Consider the following 18,265-nt stretch of genomic DNA (forward strand, 5'->3'; position numbering starts at 1 on the left):
GTACTTCTGAGAAGTATATGCCAAACAGGAAATATTAAATGCAGTGCTTAAATGTAGAAGGTGTTTCTGTCAATACACTGCAATCTCCATTTACATGCTGCTAGTGGGTCTGACATGTGCAGTTAGTTTTTACTTTTTTTACCAGTTTCAGATTGTAAATGTTCATGATTTTCAAATTGCGATCGTCTCATCTCACTAAGGAAAATTTCATTTTTGTGTGCATTCAATCTACTGAAGTAGATGCATTTATTTCTACATATTTGTGTGTGTGTGTGTGTGTGTGTGTGTGTGTGTGTGTGTGTGTGTGTGTGTGTGTATATATATATATATATATATATATATATACATATATACATATATATGTATATATATATATATATATATATATATATATATATATATATATATATATATATATATATATATATATATAATAGGGTCTATATTAAATCAGTAAATGCTTAAAATAGCGAACGCTGATTTATCGACCCTTTAAAAGCGAAAGCTTGAAAGCCCGAACACACAGAATAGTGATTTTTTTTTTTTCCCCCAGGAGAAAAAAAAATCACTGTTCCACAAAACAAAAAACAACATCAAAGCACTAAATAAAGTAGGGGGCTTTGCTCCCCCCACACCCCCCCTACTTAAATATACCAACTCCAAGATCACATCACAGTAACAGAAATGGCAAAGTCCCGAAAATGGCCCAGCGATTTTTTTTCCCTGGGAAAATAATCTCTGTTCCGTGTGTTCGGGCTTTCAAGCTTTCGCATTTAAAGGGTCGATAAGTCAGTGCTCTGTACCCCCTTTATAAGACTGCAGATTCAAACAATGTACAGCCCCAGTGCTTTTTATTATTCATCTGTTGGCAATGGTTCAGTCGTTTCTATGTCATAGGTTCATAGGCTGGTACTAGGCTATCGGCCCTAAGGCCTATGCAAGCCTAGCCATAACAATTTCCTGGAAATTTCTTCCCACAATATTTACTTCTCTGGGCCCCTGTCTAGCAGGGTGACTTACATGATCCCCGGGGTGAATTTCCTATCTCCCATCCAATCATCAAGGTTCCTTTTGAAGAGGGCCAATGAGACGCCCTGCTTGACATGTATGGGCAGTCTATTCCAGAGTATGGGGAGTCTCTGGGTCAGGAACCTATCCCTCCAGCATGTTTTGTTCATTGTGATGATGAGGTTTAGATCCCTGGAGCATGTGGCTCTGAGGGATTGGGATTTCTTTAAGTGGAGCATGTCCAACAGCTCAGGGTTTGACATGGCCTTGTATGTTAAGCAGAGATCGCCTCTGAGTAGACGGTATGCCACAGAGTATAGCTGGAGTTTTTTTAGACAGTCAGCATATGGCATCTGCTTTAGGCCTATGATTCTTTTAGTGAGGTATTTCTGTGGCCTTTCCAGCTGTTGCAGATGTCTTGTGAGGTACATACCAAATGGGGCATTATACTCTATAATGGGTCTAATGAAGGATGAGTACAGTGGGACAATGACTTCTTTTTTCCTGGATGAAAAGCCCTTAGTGATGAGGTGTGCCACATAGAAGGATTTCCTGACTGTTGTGGCGATGTGGTTATTGAAAGTGAGACCACTCTCCACTTGTGTCCCTAAGTCTCTCATCACACTTTCGATGTTTAGTGTCCTGCCACCTATGTGGTAGTTCATGGGTACATGTTTTTTTCCAAAGGGGATAACTATACATTTCTTGGCATTAAGCTTGAGCCCATGGCTCTGGCACCAGGCATCTGTTTCTGTAAGGCCCTTTTGTAGAATATCCACATCATTTGGGGATTCAATAATGGCTCCCAGTTTGCAGTCATCTGCAAACTTTGTTAGCCAGAGTCCCTTAGTGTTGGCCTGTACTTCAGAGAAGCAAATGCCAAACAAGAGTGGTCCCAGGACTGAACTCTGAGGTACTCCACTTGTCACTTGTCTGGAGCTGGATTTGGAGTCGGCTACTCTTACAGTGTGGGTTCTGTCAGTAAGCCAGTTGGCAACCTATCGAGTGATGTAGGGATTTATGCCCAGCTTAGTAAGTTTATCTATGATTCCAGAGTGGGGGATGGTGTTGAAGGCCTTGGCGAGGTCCAGATAAGCTGTGTGGACCGCCTTACCCTCATCCACAGCTCTGGAGACCGATTCGAAAAAGTCAATCAGATTCAGGAGACAAGATCGGCCCTTCACAAACCCAAACTGGGTGGGGTCCAGTGTTTGAAGGTTGCCAATGTCTTTGTTTATAAGTTCCATGATAATGCGTTCCATGCCCTTGCAGATCAGGCTTGTCAGACTGATGGGATGGTAGTTCCCAGGATCCAAGGTGGATCCTCCCTTGTGGAGCGGGATAACTGTAACTGTGCGCCACTCAGTGGGCACGAAGCCTGAGGTGAGGTTATGATTAAACATGACACTTAGGTGGGGTGCCAGTTCATTTTGTAGTTCATGTAGTACACAGCCTGGGATGTCATCTGGTCTCATGGATGCTGTATTCTTAGCTTTGGAGAGTGCTGTTTCTACCTGTGTGGCTGTGATTATCGGAATTTGGCAATCTTTTGGTATTGAGATGGGCCCTTTAGAGGGTGAGAGGGGGGTGAAGTTGGCACTAAATCGATCTGCCAGGATATTGGCAATATCCTTGGGATCAGTATATTTAATGCCATTCTGTTGTAGCTCAGAGCAGATCTGAGCATTGCCATTTAGATTCTTGACATAGATTGCCTTGTGGTTGTCTTTGGAATCCTTGGCAATTTTATTTTCGTAACTAGCTGTTGAGGATTTTATGAGGGATCTCAGCTTCTTACTGAGGCTGTTGAGGGAGTTTTTTGCATCCTGGGATTTTCCTCTTTTCTGCAACAGTTTCTTCCTTCTGTTGTATAGTTTATTTATAGCTTCCTTTTTTTGGAGAAGTGCATCTTGGTTCTATTTGGGATGGCACGATTCATGCACGAGTGGATGTGCTCATACAGTGCCTTAGTGTAGGATTCTGCAGTCGAACTTCCAGATCCCGTCTGCATGAGTGTTGTGAAGTTTGTCACTTCTGACTTCAGTAGCATGAAGTTGGCTTTGGAGAAGTTTTTTAAGGAGGTTTCCTTACTGGGGGGTGGGGGTGGGATGTGGATGTCAAGGGTGATTTGCTTATGGTCAGACCTGACCAATGAGGGGGTGACCACTGGTGCGGAGCATCTATCTCCCATGTTGGTAATGACCAGGTCTAGGATACTGGAGCTGCTGGTGGGACAATGGATTAGCTGATCCAGGGCGTTGGAATTTATGAATTCCAATAACCGTTAGGAAAAGGAGTTGGTACTCGAGTAGTTTTCCCAGTTAATGGCAGGGTAGTTGAAATCACCCAGTATTAGGGTGTTTGCTTGTATCTTAGGTTGTGTCCTAGGTCATTAGTAGTTTAATGCTTCTTGCAGTAAATGTATTAAAGTGCAACCAGCCTCACTGCACATTACAGTTTGGCTAGATAATCACAGTGAAATAATTTCTAAAAACATATAAGGGATGTAGTTTTATGTCCTACACAACTCCGTGCCAGTTACAGATCAGTTACTGAGAACATGTAGCTATATGAGAACTATTGTTTGTGAGCAAGAGGGAAGTTAAAACTTTGAGTTATTTGAAGGAATGTTTGACTGCAGTCTGCAAATGATATTTAATAGTCAGATTGAGTAAAACAAGACATATGTAGGGTGGCAGTGCTTCACATCTCTTGCTTCTCCAGTTCATTTCCAATTTGATATACCTTCTTTGCAAAGTCTGTCACACATCCTGGTATCCAAGTCAGTTTCTGTCAGTGAATCCTGTTCTCTCTCACATCTCAAAGGTAGGCCAGCAGGTTGATGTGTCTATCCTCCCAACTGCCAGAAGGTGCATGTATGCTGTGTTGGAGTGGTGTCTCATCCAGGATTAATTCAGTAACAACAACTACTGCTTCCAAGAATAGGCTACAAGTTCCCCTGAGACCCTAACTTTTTATTTTTTATTTTTATTTATTTTGACATTTGTTAACCAGGTTAGTCTGACTAAGCTAGAGCCCATTTTCAGCAGAGGCTGGGGGAGAAATTCTCCAGGCAGTGGCATTATAAGAAAAAAAAATGGTACATAGAGCATACAATTAATTAGGAAACAAAAGGAAAATCTCAATTGTAGAACACAGACATACAGAACATTATTTAAATATAGCATACAATGTAACATTTTTTTGATAGGTAATATATTGGTGTTGCAGAGAAAGTAGTCTTAGGTGAGAGAGGTAGGTATGGTGAGGACTGTAGTGAGAGAGGAGTACAGAGAGAAAGGGTATGACAGGAAGAATTATTAAAACAGAGACAGGTAAAATACAGGTGAGGAGAAATAGTTGGGGTGGTAGCACGGTGAATGGCAGGGTGGCTGATAGGACATATGGCCTAGAGAAGTAGGGGGGAGGATTGTGTTGGCCCATGGCAGTGGCAGAATCTAGAGTTTAGGAGGGCATCTGTCAAAGTTTTTTTTTATACTGTTTGAGTTGGGAATAGTTCTAATACTCAAAGGAAGTTTGTTACAGGCTTGTGTAACTGAGTAGTTGTACAGAAGGTTGCCAATATTTTTTTTTACGCTTTTAAATGTCTAAGAGGTGTTGGTCAGACCTATGGAGTGAACATTTGGGAGTATAGTAAGTGATGAGAGCTGAGAGAGCAGGACAGGAAGTAGGTTTGGTGAGGATGAAGTGAAGCAGGAGCTGCTGAGTGAGAAGGAGTTGTTGGGGGAGTTCTAACCAATGTAGGTTTTTGAGTGAATTGCAGTGGTGACAGGTGTGGAGTTGGTTTGGAGCAAATCTAGCCACTTTGTTATAAGTGTGTTCCAGCTTGGACATAAGAATGGATTGTAAGTTAAGATTGGAGAGGCATACAGTAGACAGGGTAGAAGTAGGCATGTACAAGGGAGAGTTTAGAGTCTTTAGTGAGGATTTTTTTGTTCCTATAAAGCAGGCCTAGTTTTTGGTGTGCTTTATTGATGCACTGTTGGACATGTAGATAAAATTTTAATTGATCATCTATGATAGCACCTATTAGTTTTGTGTGTGATTCTACACTAATGGTTGTGTTGTTAAGGGATGTGATGCTAAATGTAGATTTGTGGTGTGAAAGTGATTTAGGAAGGAATAGGAGAAGTTTGGTTTTCTTGGGATTGAGTATGAGTTGGTTGTTAGTTAGCCATCTTTCAACAGAGTGGAATGAGTTTTATGTTAGCGTGAGTAGTTGGGAGAGATTGTCAGAAGAGGCGATTAATGTATAGTCGTTTGCATACTGTATGAAAGAGGAGTGAGAGCAGGTTGTGTAGAGGTTGTTAATGAATAAGTTAAATAGTAGTGGTCCAAGGATGGAGCCCTGGGGGGGCACCTGTTTGGAATGGGAGGAGAGGAGAGAAGGATGTGAGCCACTTAACAGCCTAATGCTGATTGGTAACATAGCTAGAGAACCAAGTCAGAGCAGAGCTGGAGATATTGAGATCAGATAGTTTGGTCAGAAGCTTGCTGTGGGAGACAGTGTCAAAGGCTTTTGAGAAGTCAAGGAAAAGACAAGAAACTAGTTTGTTGTTGTCTCTAGCTTTGGATCTAGCCTGTGTGAAAGATATTAGAGCTGTAGCTGTGCTATGGTTATGGCAAAAGCTATGTTGGGTTGAGGTGAGAAGATTTTCCTGGAGAAGATAATCAAGGAGCTGTTTATGTATGTATTTTTCAAGAATTTTAGATAGGGGGAATAGTATGACTATAGGCCTGAAGATAGAGAGGTTGGTGGAGTGTCCTCCTTTGTGTATTGGTATAGTATATATTTTTTTCCAGATATCAGGGACTATATATTATTGGATAGCTCTATTGATTAGTATTGAGACTGGTTATGCAATTGAGTCAGAGGCGAGCTTTAAGGAGAGGGGAGGTAAATTATCAACTGAGGGACAGCAAGGCTTGAGTTTACTGAGAATAGATCTTATGTATACAGTGGGAACTGGCTTGAGTGAGAAGGAGGTTTTGTGGGTTGGAGGGGATGGAGTCATGAGACTGGAGGTGTCTTTCTTCTGCATTAGTTTGTGGGTGGAGTCAATGAAGTCATTGAAGTAGGAGTTAAGAAGGGTGGCAGTTTCAGGGGCAGAGTTGTTAGGGCAGGGGTAAGACGAGTGGCAGTTTCAGGGACAGAGTTGTTAGGGCAGGGGTTAGGCATAGTGGGACTTCAAAAGGTGAAGAATCTGGTTCATTGTATTCCAGAAATTCTTGGAAATGGAGTGATGGTTAACTTGTGGTTTTGTAGAATTTTTTCTTATCAATGTTGACCTGTTTTTTGGTAAGACTGCAGAGTTCTTTACAGCTTTGTAGGTATGGGATTTGGTTTTTAACCAGTTTTCCAAGCATTGTCTTTCTTGTGCATAAGTGAGTGAGTGGCTTGTGTTAGCCAGGGAGCAAAGAGAGATGTTATCATTAATTTCCTGAGGAGAAGGTAGTGATTTAAGAATATCTAGAAAGATAAGATTACATTTTTGGATGTCATCATCCAAGGGAAGGTCAAGGAGGAAGACTAGTTGATGGAGGAGAGTCTATTGTTAAAGACAGCTGGGTTGATGCTAGAGAGTTTATGGCAATCTTTGTGTTTGTGAGGTATACAAAGTTTGGGGGAGTATCTTTGAATGCAAGTGGGCAGGTGGTCACTTATGGTATCTGGCAATGTGCTGGGGTTGTCGTAGAAGTTTGGATTAGATGGGGTCTATATTATATTCTCGAAAGCCGACAATATCGAAGCTGATATTGTCGATACGAGAATAGTGAAAGCGCACAGCATCGAACGTGTAAACGGAAATCTACGTAAGGGGAATTGTTGCTGCAAAGTGCATTTAATTGGCATGTCACCCAGACTACAAGCTGTTTATACTTATTGCTTGACATGGTTGAATCACCTGAGTCAGAAAAGTTATTTTTGTCTTGTTGAGGCCCATTTTGAGAAAAGCAGTGTACCATATCCTTTATCAGCTTATGCGGCTTCATAACTTCCTCAGTCCAACTGGTGCAGCTACTCTGTTTCTAATGTCACTTTTTTAAACCACCTGCTGAGGTGCTCAGTGACTCGTACTCCCAGCCTTATGTCACTACAGTGTCAAGTTGCTGAGGGCAGCAGTACTCTGAGTGAGCGAATTTTCTACTAAACTGCCTTTTAGCTTTTGATAGCTTGATGTTGTTTCTTTTTAATTATTCATGAAGATCTCTTGCAGAAATTGCTGTTTGTGGTTAGTTATTTCTGTGAACTGTGACAGGAAATATTATTCTGAAGCCTGCCCACAGTCTTTATTACTTGCTCCAGTACAGGCTCCTAATTTCTTCCTTTTTAATATTTTTGCTTCAGCTTATGAAGAAGGCCTGTTTGCAATGCCTTCTGCTGACCATCCAGCCAACACCACAGATGCTATTTCCTATTTATTCCCCTTTGTGAGACAATTGTAAGGCTGAAGCAAGACCATCATATGAAAGATAGTAATATATATGAATAATTTAGGAAAATGAAACTATGTAATATGTATTTGACTGAAAATTAAGAGGAAGAAGGAAAGAATGAGAGTGTCTAAAGTTTTTTTCTTGCGTATTAAATCAAAGAAACAAGATACAATTAAAATAAGGAGAGCAAACACAGACAAGTGGTCAGGACTATGGGAATTTAATTAAGACCTTCATTAAAAATTTAAATAACACATTTAAATAAACTAAGAAAATTATGGAAGAAAGAATTAGTCTGGTAGTGTGCACATGTATTTTTTGAGAATGACATAACTAAATAATTCAACGTTTAGGAGTTAAAGTACTTTATTATGGCTATCATATATTTATGGGTACTGTGAGGGAATGCCTCGAGAAAAAGCAAGGAAGACAGATATTTAAACAAATGCTTAATATTGTTATGTACAATATATGGAAGGGCACATTTTCAAATGTACTATATAGTAGGGAATAGGATTATGGGATTATGAAAAAAAAATTCTGGCATAAAAAGTGGATAAGAAGAAAGTGTTAAAAGAAAATTTCATGATGCATTTTTGTATGCATTGGTTTTAATGTTTTGAGGACCCCTTCTGGATTTCTGAGAACTGTAACCAAGATCCTCAAAATAATGAGAATATAAAAAGACATATCTCTCTCGCTCTCTCTCTATCTGTCTGTCTGTCTGTCTATCTGTATATCTATCTATATGGAGTATATACTAAGCCTGAGGGCATAGTACCTTGGATTACCCCCCCCCATTCTGAGGTACAACAAGTCTCAGTTTTAGTAAATATAAGCTACATGTGGTCATTGTGTGCAGCCCCCTCCTAGTCAGGGGCTGAGCAGTGGGGCAAACATTTTATTTTTTTATTTTTTATTTATTTTACATTTGTTGAACGGAATAGTCCGACTGGATGCATGTCCATTTTCAGCAGAGGCCTGGGGAGAAAAGCTCCAAGGGTAAGCAGATACAGCATTACATAATACCAGCATTACATATTACAAACAGACTATTTACAGAGATTACATAAGTAAGCAAGTTAAACAAAGTTCCACAGGTTACAGTTAATCCTGAGCACAAGTCAGAATTAAATTAAATTAAATTACACAGTAAACTGGTTAACAGATTTTTACACATTCTAGAGAGAGTTAGCCAGGCTTGATACATTGACATAGCCAGTTAAAATATCTGTAAAACCTGTAAAAAAATACATTAATGGTATTACAACAAGATTTGACTTTAAATCTATTTTTTTTCTGAAATCGCACTTTATTTTTTGAAGTTACAGGGCTTACAATTACAGGTCTCATCCTTCTCATAGGGAGCCATTTGTTGAGATTACTAAGGCATCATTTTGGATAACCCCCTGTTTTTGTCAGTAAATGTAACAGGATCATTAACAGCCATCTAAGTTGCCACCAACTCAGCTAGGTCTGACCTGAAATTGTTGTTTGATACGAAGGATGGCACCTAAAGAATGCAGCTCCTCTTAATAGTGCAATATACTTGTAGTACTAGAGCATGAATCTGAAGATATGAATGGCGTGGGATGTTGCTTGAACAGGGAAGGATAACAGCAATGTATACAAGCAGAATGGCACTGACAAACTTTGTAGATGGCCCAAGTGAGTGAGGGATGGACTTTAAAAGACAAAGCTGGGTGCAAGGAAACATCATTTAGAGACATAATGGAAATTCTGGTACCTATAATACATCTTTTACATGATACCAAAACCAGATGAGAAGGCTTTGTATATTCTGCATCTTTTATTAGGTTGGGTCTACTTCAGAAGACTGAAAAACCAAACAACTGAATCCCAAAATACTGAAAGCTCAAAATACTGAAGGATGGAATTTGCCCCTTCTCCACTGTTGTGCAATCTTGAAGTTGGCATATATTAGCAAGGGGTGTGGGGAGCAGCGTGGGCTTGCCTTCTGCATTAAAAATGTTTTCAGTATTTTGAGTTTTCAGTATTTTAGGATTCAGTCTTTTGGTTTGTTAGTCTTCTGAAATAGATCCATTAGGTCACATCTAGATAGAAAAGTGCTGAATTGACTGCATACTAACTTGTACTGACTGATCATACAAACACCCCAGATCTTATAATCTTGGAATAATCTCACAGCATTAAAGCAGCTTCTTAAAGATCTGTCCTTGACAAAAAGAACAACTCCCACCTGGGATTAAGCTTCTACCTGGGCATAAAATAATGTAAAATAAGTCAATGAGGAGAGTTTAGACACATCCATTATTTTCGACATATGGTACTCTATATCCAAGTGAGGGTGATGAAGGGTTTAGGCACTGCTGATGTCATTTGGTCAACAGGGTGAAACTCAAGTGACCAAACAAAGCTAGCTACGGACACACCTGCATTATCCATGCACAGTTGTGAAATACTAATATTATACTATGATATTATTTTAAAAAAGCATATATTTTTAAAACAGAGCCATTCTGTCATGGATGCCTTAAAGATGCACTGCACATGCCTAAGATTTATTTATTTATATATCTATGCATCTCTGCATTTATTAATGTACGCATGTAGTTATGTGCTTACGAACATGAAGAACGGTTGAGAGTTCCTCTTATTGTTTCAGATTTATAATGTTGCTGTAGAAAGTTTCCTGAATTACTTTTTCTAAGGTACTGACAAATTCTGTTCAAGTTCTGTACACTTTGCCTATCTGACAGCTTCTAGCATGTCTGTTTAGGCGATACTTTACTTTAATGCAGCAACTGAACTGACTGTGTTTGCGTATACTGCAGCTGTATTATTTAATAAAGAAAAGTGTTTCCTTTTGAAGTAATTTTGTATAACAGAATTCCAACAGTCTGTTTCTGAGGAGTTGAGCATCTGGGATTTTTCACATGGTGTATCATGGATGAGCTTACACTGCCTATTATATCATCATAATACAGATGTGTTCTGGGGAGGGGTGCTGCAACTCTGAGACTTCCCAGTACAGAGGATTGTGCCTCCACAAAGTCTTTAAACATAGCACCTCGATTGTCAGACCAAATAAGAGTAAAGGGAGCAAGTAACGCATGCACAATATAGAGGAGGGAGTACCAAGGGGCTGTATAACAGACTCTTTTTATACCATTAAACAACTTTTCTCCTTTGGTGGGTAGGATGGGATAGTGCGGTTGGTCACTTGAACATAGGCAAGTTTGTTCTTGGTAATAGATTCAAACAGAACAGATCATTACGTTTATGACATCTATATTATCTTATCGAAGTTTCAGAATATTGAATCTGATATGGTCGACACCATATCATTGAATTCTGAAACATCGAAAAATAAAAAAAATGCCTAAAAACAAAAATAAATAAACAGGGGGAGGCAAGCCCCCCTGCACCCCCCACACCCCCTACTTAAATATACCAACTCCGAGACCGCACTACATTGAACTAAATGGAAATCTCCCCTTACAGAGATTTCCATTTAAATGTTCGATATTTTTTGCTTTCGCTAATCTGGTGTCGACAATATCAGTTTCGATATTGTCGGCCTTCGACAACGTGAAGTAGATCCCGTTTATGTATGTCCTTTATGGTACTTGGGCATTGCACATGATAAATGCAACCATTACCAGTTTGTAAATTTAATTATCCTTTGTAAATAGGGTCTATGTTAGATTGCCGAAATGTTATTCTGGCGAACACCTATTCATCAATGCATAATCAGTGAAAATTGCTGAATTTACTAAGGACACTGAAATAATTGCCCAAAGCACAACAGACAACTACAGAACTTTGCCCTTTTCTCCACTGTGGTGCGATCTCAGAGTTGGTATATATAGTTACAGGTGGTGTGGGTGGTGAAGCCCCCCACTTGGGTGGGTTCGAGTTATCTACAAGTTGGTCCATTGTGCTTTGGGCAACTGTTTCATTGCCCTTAGTAAATTCAGTGAATCGCTGACATGATTTTCACCAATTAGGGGTCGATGAATAAGTGTTCACCAGAATAACATTTTGGCAAACTACTATAGACCCTGTAAATATTGTCTTAATGTGCCTGATGTGATAGAATTGGTTTATTAGTGGAATTATGAATATCAATTTGTATCCACGGGGTTATCTTTTTAAATTAATTTTCTTTTCTGATGACTGGCATTCCCAGACCCGCAAGCAGGAATGTTTTTCTTTTGGAAGCCACACTCACACTAATTTATATTTCAGTGCAGACAATAAACTCGTTTCATTGGTAAGATAGGATTTATCACATGCACACTGATTGCCTTGTCCAGTCAGCACTTTTTTGATTCTTAATAATCTGTTACTGTATAATTTTTGTGTCATGCAGTCTTCTTTGGTATCTTAAATTTTGTAAATTTATTCAGATACCAATTAACAGAAAGACAACCTGAAACAAGCATGTATGGACCACTATTCCAGTGGCATGGAACTATTAGCAATATGATATGCTTAACATCTACCAACTATGTCTTAGTTCACAGCACACTGCTGTATCTTTATGATTTCTGTTGCAGTACAGTTAAATGGTTTGTCCATGTTGTTCATACTCCCCTTATTCCTCTGTAATCAAAGAATGGATTTCTGTGGCTTGTTCCTGTTCCCCTATACACAAAGAGGAAATGATCTGAGTAACAGGCTCAGTTTCTTACCTATACTGTATCCTCTGTCTGGAGCTGTATATAGATATCATTTTCTCATGTGGACACTAGAAGCAAGGTACCTCATTTCAAATTATTAGAAAGTATGAATGGTTCATGTTCATGTGTAACACAGCATTCTTAGAGTAATGGGCTGCCTCAGAATGTGGGGCCTACTGCAGCCACAATTGTTCAGCTTTTATGACCATCTGGCCAATGTAACAAAAGTAAAAAAAAAATCTATTTGTCCTTTTATCTGTTTTTTGTTGAGAGTATTTATATGGCATACATTGGAGTCACACATTGTGTAGGTGTGCCATGTGTTACCCCAAGAACATGCAGCTTGAGATCTTGGGACATGATTCCCATCTACCATTAGACTTAATCCCTAAAGCATGATTTTCCATAGACCCTCCCCCCAGGAAGAACAAGCAGACATCAGTCACTCATTCCTCCCTGTCCCTGCTGGCCCTCTGTTATGAGAACTGCTGATTGATCTTGGTTTTAAGCTACACAGATGGACACTTGTCTCTTTACCCATAGATCAGCTGCTGTCCGAAGAGTTACCATTCTTGGTGAATTTACATGAATCAGAAAAAGAGAAATGCATGAAAATAGTAAATGTGTGAGTTTTTTTAGTAGACCTGCTACACCACTGTTACCTCAGGTTATGGACAGAACGGATATCATATCATGATATCATATCATGTTACCAAACTTTCACATTCAGCTAGGCTTCACCAAATATTAAATTGTAATTAGCAATTTAGTTTGATTGATGTTAGGTCCTGCTTCCTAAACTCTGTTGAGTCATCTGAATTACTGTGCATTTGTTACCTAATGTTACTTTTATCACACAGTTTGTTGCAGTTAATTTAGTCTTATAAGATTATTTTCAAAAACATGAATGTGTTTTTACTTCTACCCCACTGTAGACTTCTTGTTAATATCCATGTTAATTTAGTTAGCGGTATTCAGTATTATACGATTCACACATCAATGTCTTGTTAATTAAATAAAATAAAAAATAGTTTTAAGAGTTTTAGTCAATACTGTGTTTTATATTCTGCAATGGAAACCAAGTCCAACTTAATTTTGCTCATTTTCTTTGCACAGTTGGGCCACCAGCCTTACTCCCTCTATATTTCCAGTGGTATATTTTCTACTTCACAGTCAAGCGTAAACAGTGGGTGGTAAGTAGCTTTTGTAATTTATTTGTTTATTTTTTTCCTAAGTTATGAGATTTAGTCTTACATACAGGAATTAGTTTGACCTTTATCTGTGTTGCTATTTGCATTACATGCCAGAGTTTTGCTGCTTGTGTTGTTAAAGTTTGAGGGAACACACAGATTAGAGGGCTACATTGTATATCCGTTCTTCCTGCTCTGAAGGGAACTACTGTATTGAAGGATACCGCTTTACCAGTTCATAAACTGCATGGCTGGACAGTCACTTTATGCCCATGTACTTGATGATACACAGCTGGCCAAAAGGTGCATTTCTGGAATGTGATTAATGTGGATGTTCTTCATTCCACATTGCTGCAGTCCTAACTATTGGGTAGTCCGCTGTCCAGTCGGCCCGAATACCAAAGTATATGGCTGACGTCGGTCAGGGCGCATTAGACTGGCGTCAGTACGTCAGGGTACTAATGCGCATGACCGACGTCATATCCTCAGTCTTTTTTGCCGCATGGTCCGATGCAGAAGCAGTTTTGCGAGTGCAGGTTGGCGTTCTGAAATTTTCTGAAGTCGGAGTTTCAGACCGAATCAAAGTTGGCTAAGTACCCGTTGAGAACATTTTGGTTTTTCTTGCCTCAGTATTTAACCGGATGTCAGAAAAGTGAATAACTGTATTTCTTGTGGGAAACAGATACCTCATAGGGATTACCATACCTTGTGTATACCTTGTTTAGGGCCTGAGCACGACGTTGTTGGATGCCGCTCTTGTGCTAGATTTAACAAACGCACTATTAAGAGAAGGTTAGACTGTGCCAGGTTAGTGTTTGGGAAGCGTTGTAATTATAAAATGCCGTCGGGTGCTCCGGCCCGCTTCGCCCAAAAGCGCAAGGACAAAACAGCGAAGCCTAGGGTTGATGAACCGGCAGTCCCGGACGCCGGTTCTTTAGAAGGCTCAGTGGAGCCAGAGGTTTTGCCAGGAGTTTCTTTGGAGTCTCAGGCAGAGACTTTACTGTTGCAGGATGTGCCTTCTCAGGAGGTAGGCCAGGCTGAGGGGGCTTCTCAGGTAACTGTTCTTCCCTCTCTTCCCAAGGTTGTTAGAGCCTCTCCTTCTGTTTCCAAAACTTCTTTGAGAGGTAGGCCAAGTTTAGCTTCAGTGGGGGCTTCTCCTAGCACTTCAGGTTCTGTGCCTAAGAAACATATGCTTAAAATGGCAGAAGATTTGATTACTATGATTAGAGGTTCTATGCCCCCTCCTGATAAGAGGCCTAGGGTGGAACCTGAGTTTGAGAGTTTTGAACAGTGTTCAGAGGCTTCTGAGTCTTCTGCGGAAGACTTGCAGGAGTATCCTCCTTATTCTGATTCTGATGTGGATGATTCCACTCCTACAGCTTCTCCTCCTGAGGATTTCTCATTTTCAGAGACTCTGCATTCCATGAGGGAGCACTTTAAATGGGAAGGCCAAGATTACTCTGATTCCAGGAAAAGGCTTAGGGAATTCTTGTTTTTACCCCAGCATAGGCCCTTAGCTATACCTCCTGTGTTAAATGTGGTGGAAGATGTTTTTGCAGAGGCTTCCCTGAACCCTGATTCTTTGCCTCCTGCTCCTGTTAAACCTGATAGGTACTATAGGGTAGCAACAGCTCAGCAACAACAGCAGCAAGATGAAATGTAAAAAAACAACAAGCTGGATTCACCAAACACGGTTTATTCTGTAAAAAGCTTTAACACTCTGACGTCTCGGCCTTAGCCTTCCAGGAGTATAATGAAAAATGAAACAGGCTCATCTTATATACAAATCTAAGCACATTAATCAGATCAATGAAGCAATTATCTTATTAAAAAGTATTAATTAACTAACCAAAGTTTTCCAATTAAAATCTTCATTGAGCCCATTAGGACACAAGGTTTTGAACTTTAAAATATAAACAGTTTCTTTATATAATAACCTCTGTCTAATCCTTAATAAATCAACATCATTACTTAATATTTGTTCCAAAATTGATGCTTTTAACATTTTTTCATCACTATTGTGCATTTCAAAAAAATGTCGTGCAACAGGACTTTCATTCTTAATATTAATAATGTCCCTAATGTGTTCTAACAGTCTAACCTTAAAGGGTCTTTTAGTTTGACCTATATAAAATTTTTGACAAGGACATTTTAATGCATAAATAACTCCCTCTGTTTTGCAACTAAAGCATTTATTAGCTTTAAAAGGGATGTTGTTTATATAATCAAAATTAGAGATGACAAAGCTACAAGCCTTGCATTTACCACACTGATAAGTACCTGTAGGTCTGACTTGTTCTATCATGGTATCAATAGGCATGCTAAATCTACTTCGTACCAAAAAATCTTTGATATTTCTGCCTCTTTTATATGAAAATTTTAGATGGACATTTAACCATGATTTGACATCATTTAAAGTGCTAAAATGTTTCCAAAACAGGGATACAATCTTGACCAATTCAGAAGTATAACAGCCATAAGTAGTGACAAAATACATAGTTTCTCTAACAGCTTGATTATTTCGACTAGTGTAGAGTTTTGATATTTTTTTCGATAATCCATTTTGTTTATTAATATAATCCCATAGTTTATTAAGACTTTCATCCAGATTAGATACATTATACCCTCTTTTCAAAAATGAATTGTACACAAAATCCAATTCCTTCCTAAAAATTGTTTCATCATTACATAACCTAAAACATCTTAGCATTTCTCCATAAGGTAAGGAGTTTATGGTATGTGGAACATGTCCACTTGTTCCATGTACATACAATGTATAACCTTCAAACTTTCTATTCACAGAAGTTATTAACTTATAACCACTAGAAATGTCAAGAATTACATCTAAAAAAGGAATTCGAAGGCCCAATTGTAACCCATCAAAGTCCAATAAAAATCTATTGCACTTCAAATCAGAAATAAATTCTGTAGCCATGGACTGTCCACCTTCCACTAGAAAAATTAAATCATCTACGTATCTGTAGTATCTGATAACATGTTGTAGAAAAAACTTATGTTTATAAATATATTCAATCTCAAATAAACCCATGGCCAGATTGGCATACATGGGGGCAAACGATGCCCCCATTGCTGTACCTGTTTTTTGCTGATATGTAGAATGATTAAATTCAAAAAAGTTATTAGTTAAAGAAAAATATAACAGTTCTATAACATACTCCGAAATAGGAGACTGACCCAAAAACCATCTCAAAGCCTCTAAGCCAAAATTATGGCTTATGTTCGTATAGAGGCTTTTGACATCAACTGTCAACCAATACATATTTTTATTCCACTTTATATCTTGAATTTTATTTAAAAAATCAAATACATCTGTTAAAAAAGAGGGTAACTTATTAACATAAACTTTTAAATAGTCATGGAGAAAAATGCCTATGTTTTTTAAAAAATAATTATGGCCTGATACTATAGGACGACCAGAAGGTTTATTAAGATTTTTATGGATTTTAGGTAGGCAATAAAAATATGCCTTACTACAGCCTTCTGTCTGGAACTTATTATTAACATCATTCAGATTAAAATAACCTAATCTATGTCCTTTTTTTATCAGCTCCTTATACTCAGATATGGCTGAGTAATATTTATCTACACTGCATACTTGATAAACATTTATATCATTGAGATGTTGCATACACATATCAAAATAATCCATATTATTTAAAACTACTAACTTGTTGCCCTTGTCAGCAGGTTTGAAAACAATGTTATTTTTCTTACTTAAATTCACTAAAATCTTCCATTCTTTTACTGTCATGTTATATTCAATATTGCTCTTAATAGACATAAATTCTTGATGCCCTACCTCCAAAGAATGATTAACCATCTTAATAAAGTTAGATACATCATAATTAATTACATTCGGAAAAAAATTACTTTTTTTAGGTACTATAGGGTGCCTGAAGCTCATAAGTATCTTTTTAAGAGTCCTAGGGCAGACCCGGAAACTGTTTCTCAGGGACCTAAAGGTGTTAAGGCCTCTGTTGTTAAAAACCCTGTTCCCACTGATAAAGAGGCAAGGGCTTTGGATAGATGGGGAAAGAAAGTGTATACTTCTTCCACTTTAGCCATGAGGGCGTTGAATTGTCAATTTCACATGCTAAAATATCAAAATTATCTCCTTTCACAATTGAAATCTAAGGTGGATGCTTTGGCGGAAGGTATTGAGTGTAAAGAGTTGCTGGATTTAGTTCATGTGTCTGAACAAGTGGGTAAGCATTCTTTGCAATGTGGTTTTGATGCTGTACAGGCCTCCTCGAGGGTGGCTGCCACTAGTTCTGTTCTTCGCAGGCATGCCTGGTTGAGGGATCAGAATTTAGCTGAGCATGTTAAGACAAGGATTTTGGATGCTCCTTTACAGTCTGATGTGTTGTTTGGTTCGCCTGTGGAAGCAGTTTTAAAGAAAATGGAGGACAAAGCTAAGTCTATGCAAACTGTTAAAGATTTTTGCAGGTGCAGCCACCAAGTTTAGTAGAAATTGGCCTACTAAGGGATGGACATATCCTGCTTATGATTCCCAGTCTAGGGGTAGGTCTAGACGTGGTAGGGGCAGAGCTCAAGGTTCTTTTCGGCCTAGAACAGGGAGTTCACCTGCTCAGACTTCTGGTGAGGGCAGGGGTCAGTCCTTTCGTAAACAGACCCAATGACCTGCCTTTTCAGCTGCCAGTAGATTCTCGGCTGGCAGCTCCTTTGGGAGGAAGACTGTCTCTTTTCAAAGAAAATTGGGATTTAATTACTCAAGACAAATGGGTGTTGGATATCATTCACCACGGTTACAGGTTTTATTTCCATACATTGCCCCCTTTCAAAGGCATGCCAGACGTTCCTCCTCCACAAAGGAAAGAGGCTCACAAGCAAATTTCTCTGTTACTCCAAATAGGGGCCATTCAGCCAGTCCCTGTATCAGAAAGGGGCCTAGGATTTTAT

The 18,265-nt window shown here is 38.9% G+C and overlaps 1 protein-coding gene across 1 annotated transcript in view; it reads left to right on the forward strand.

Annotated features, from left to right (window-relative positions):
- FADS1 (fatty acid desaturase 1) overlaps window positions 1–18,265 on the forward strand; it is a 390,247-nt gene that overhangs the window by 131,400 nt on the left and 240,582 nt on the right. Inside the window, exon 7 of the mRNA XM_044067445.1 lies at window positions 13,251–13,327. Within this exon, the coding sequence (XP_043923380.1) occupies window positions 13,251–13,327 (77 nt within the window). The remainder of the gene's footprint in view (window positions 1–13,250; window positions 13,328–18,265) is intronic.

The sequence above is a fragment of the Protopterus annectens genome, chromosome 3.part1 (assembly GCF_019279795.1).
Source record: "Protopterus annectens isolate FY-2018-M chromosome 3.part1, PAN1.0, whole genome shotgun sequence".
NCBI classification, from domain to species: Eukaryota; Metazoa; Chordata; order Ceratodontiformes; family Protopteridae; genus Protopterus; species Protopterus annectens.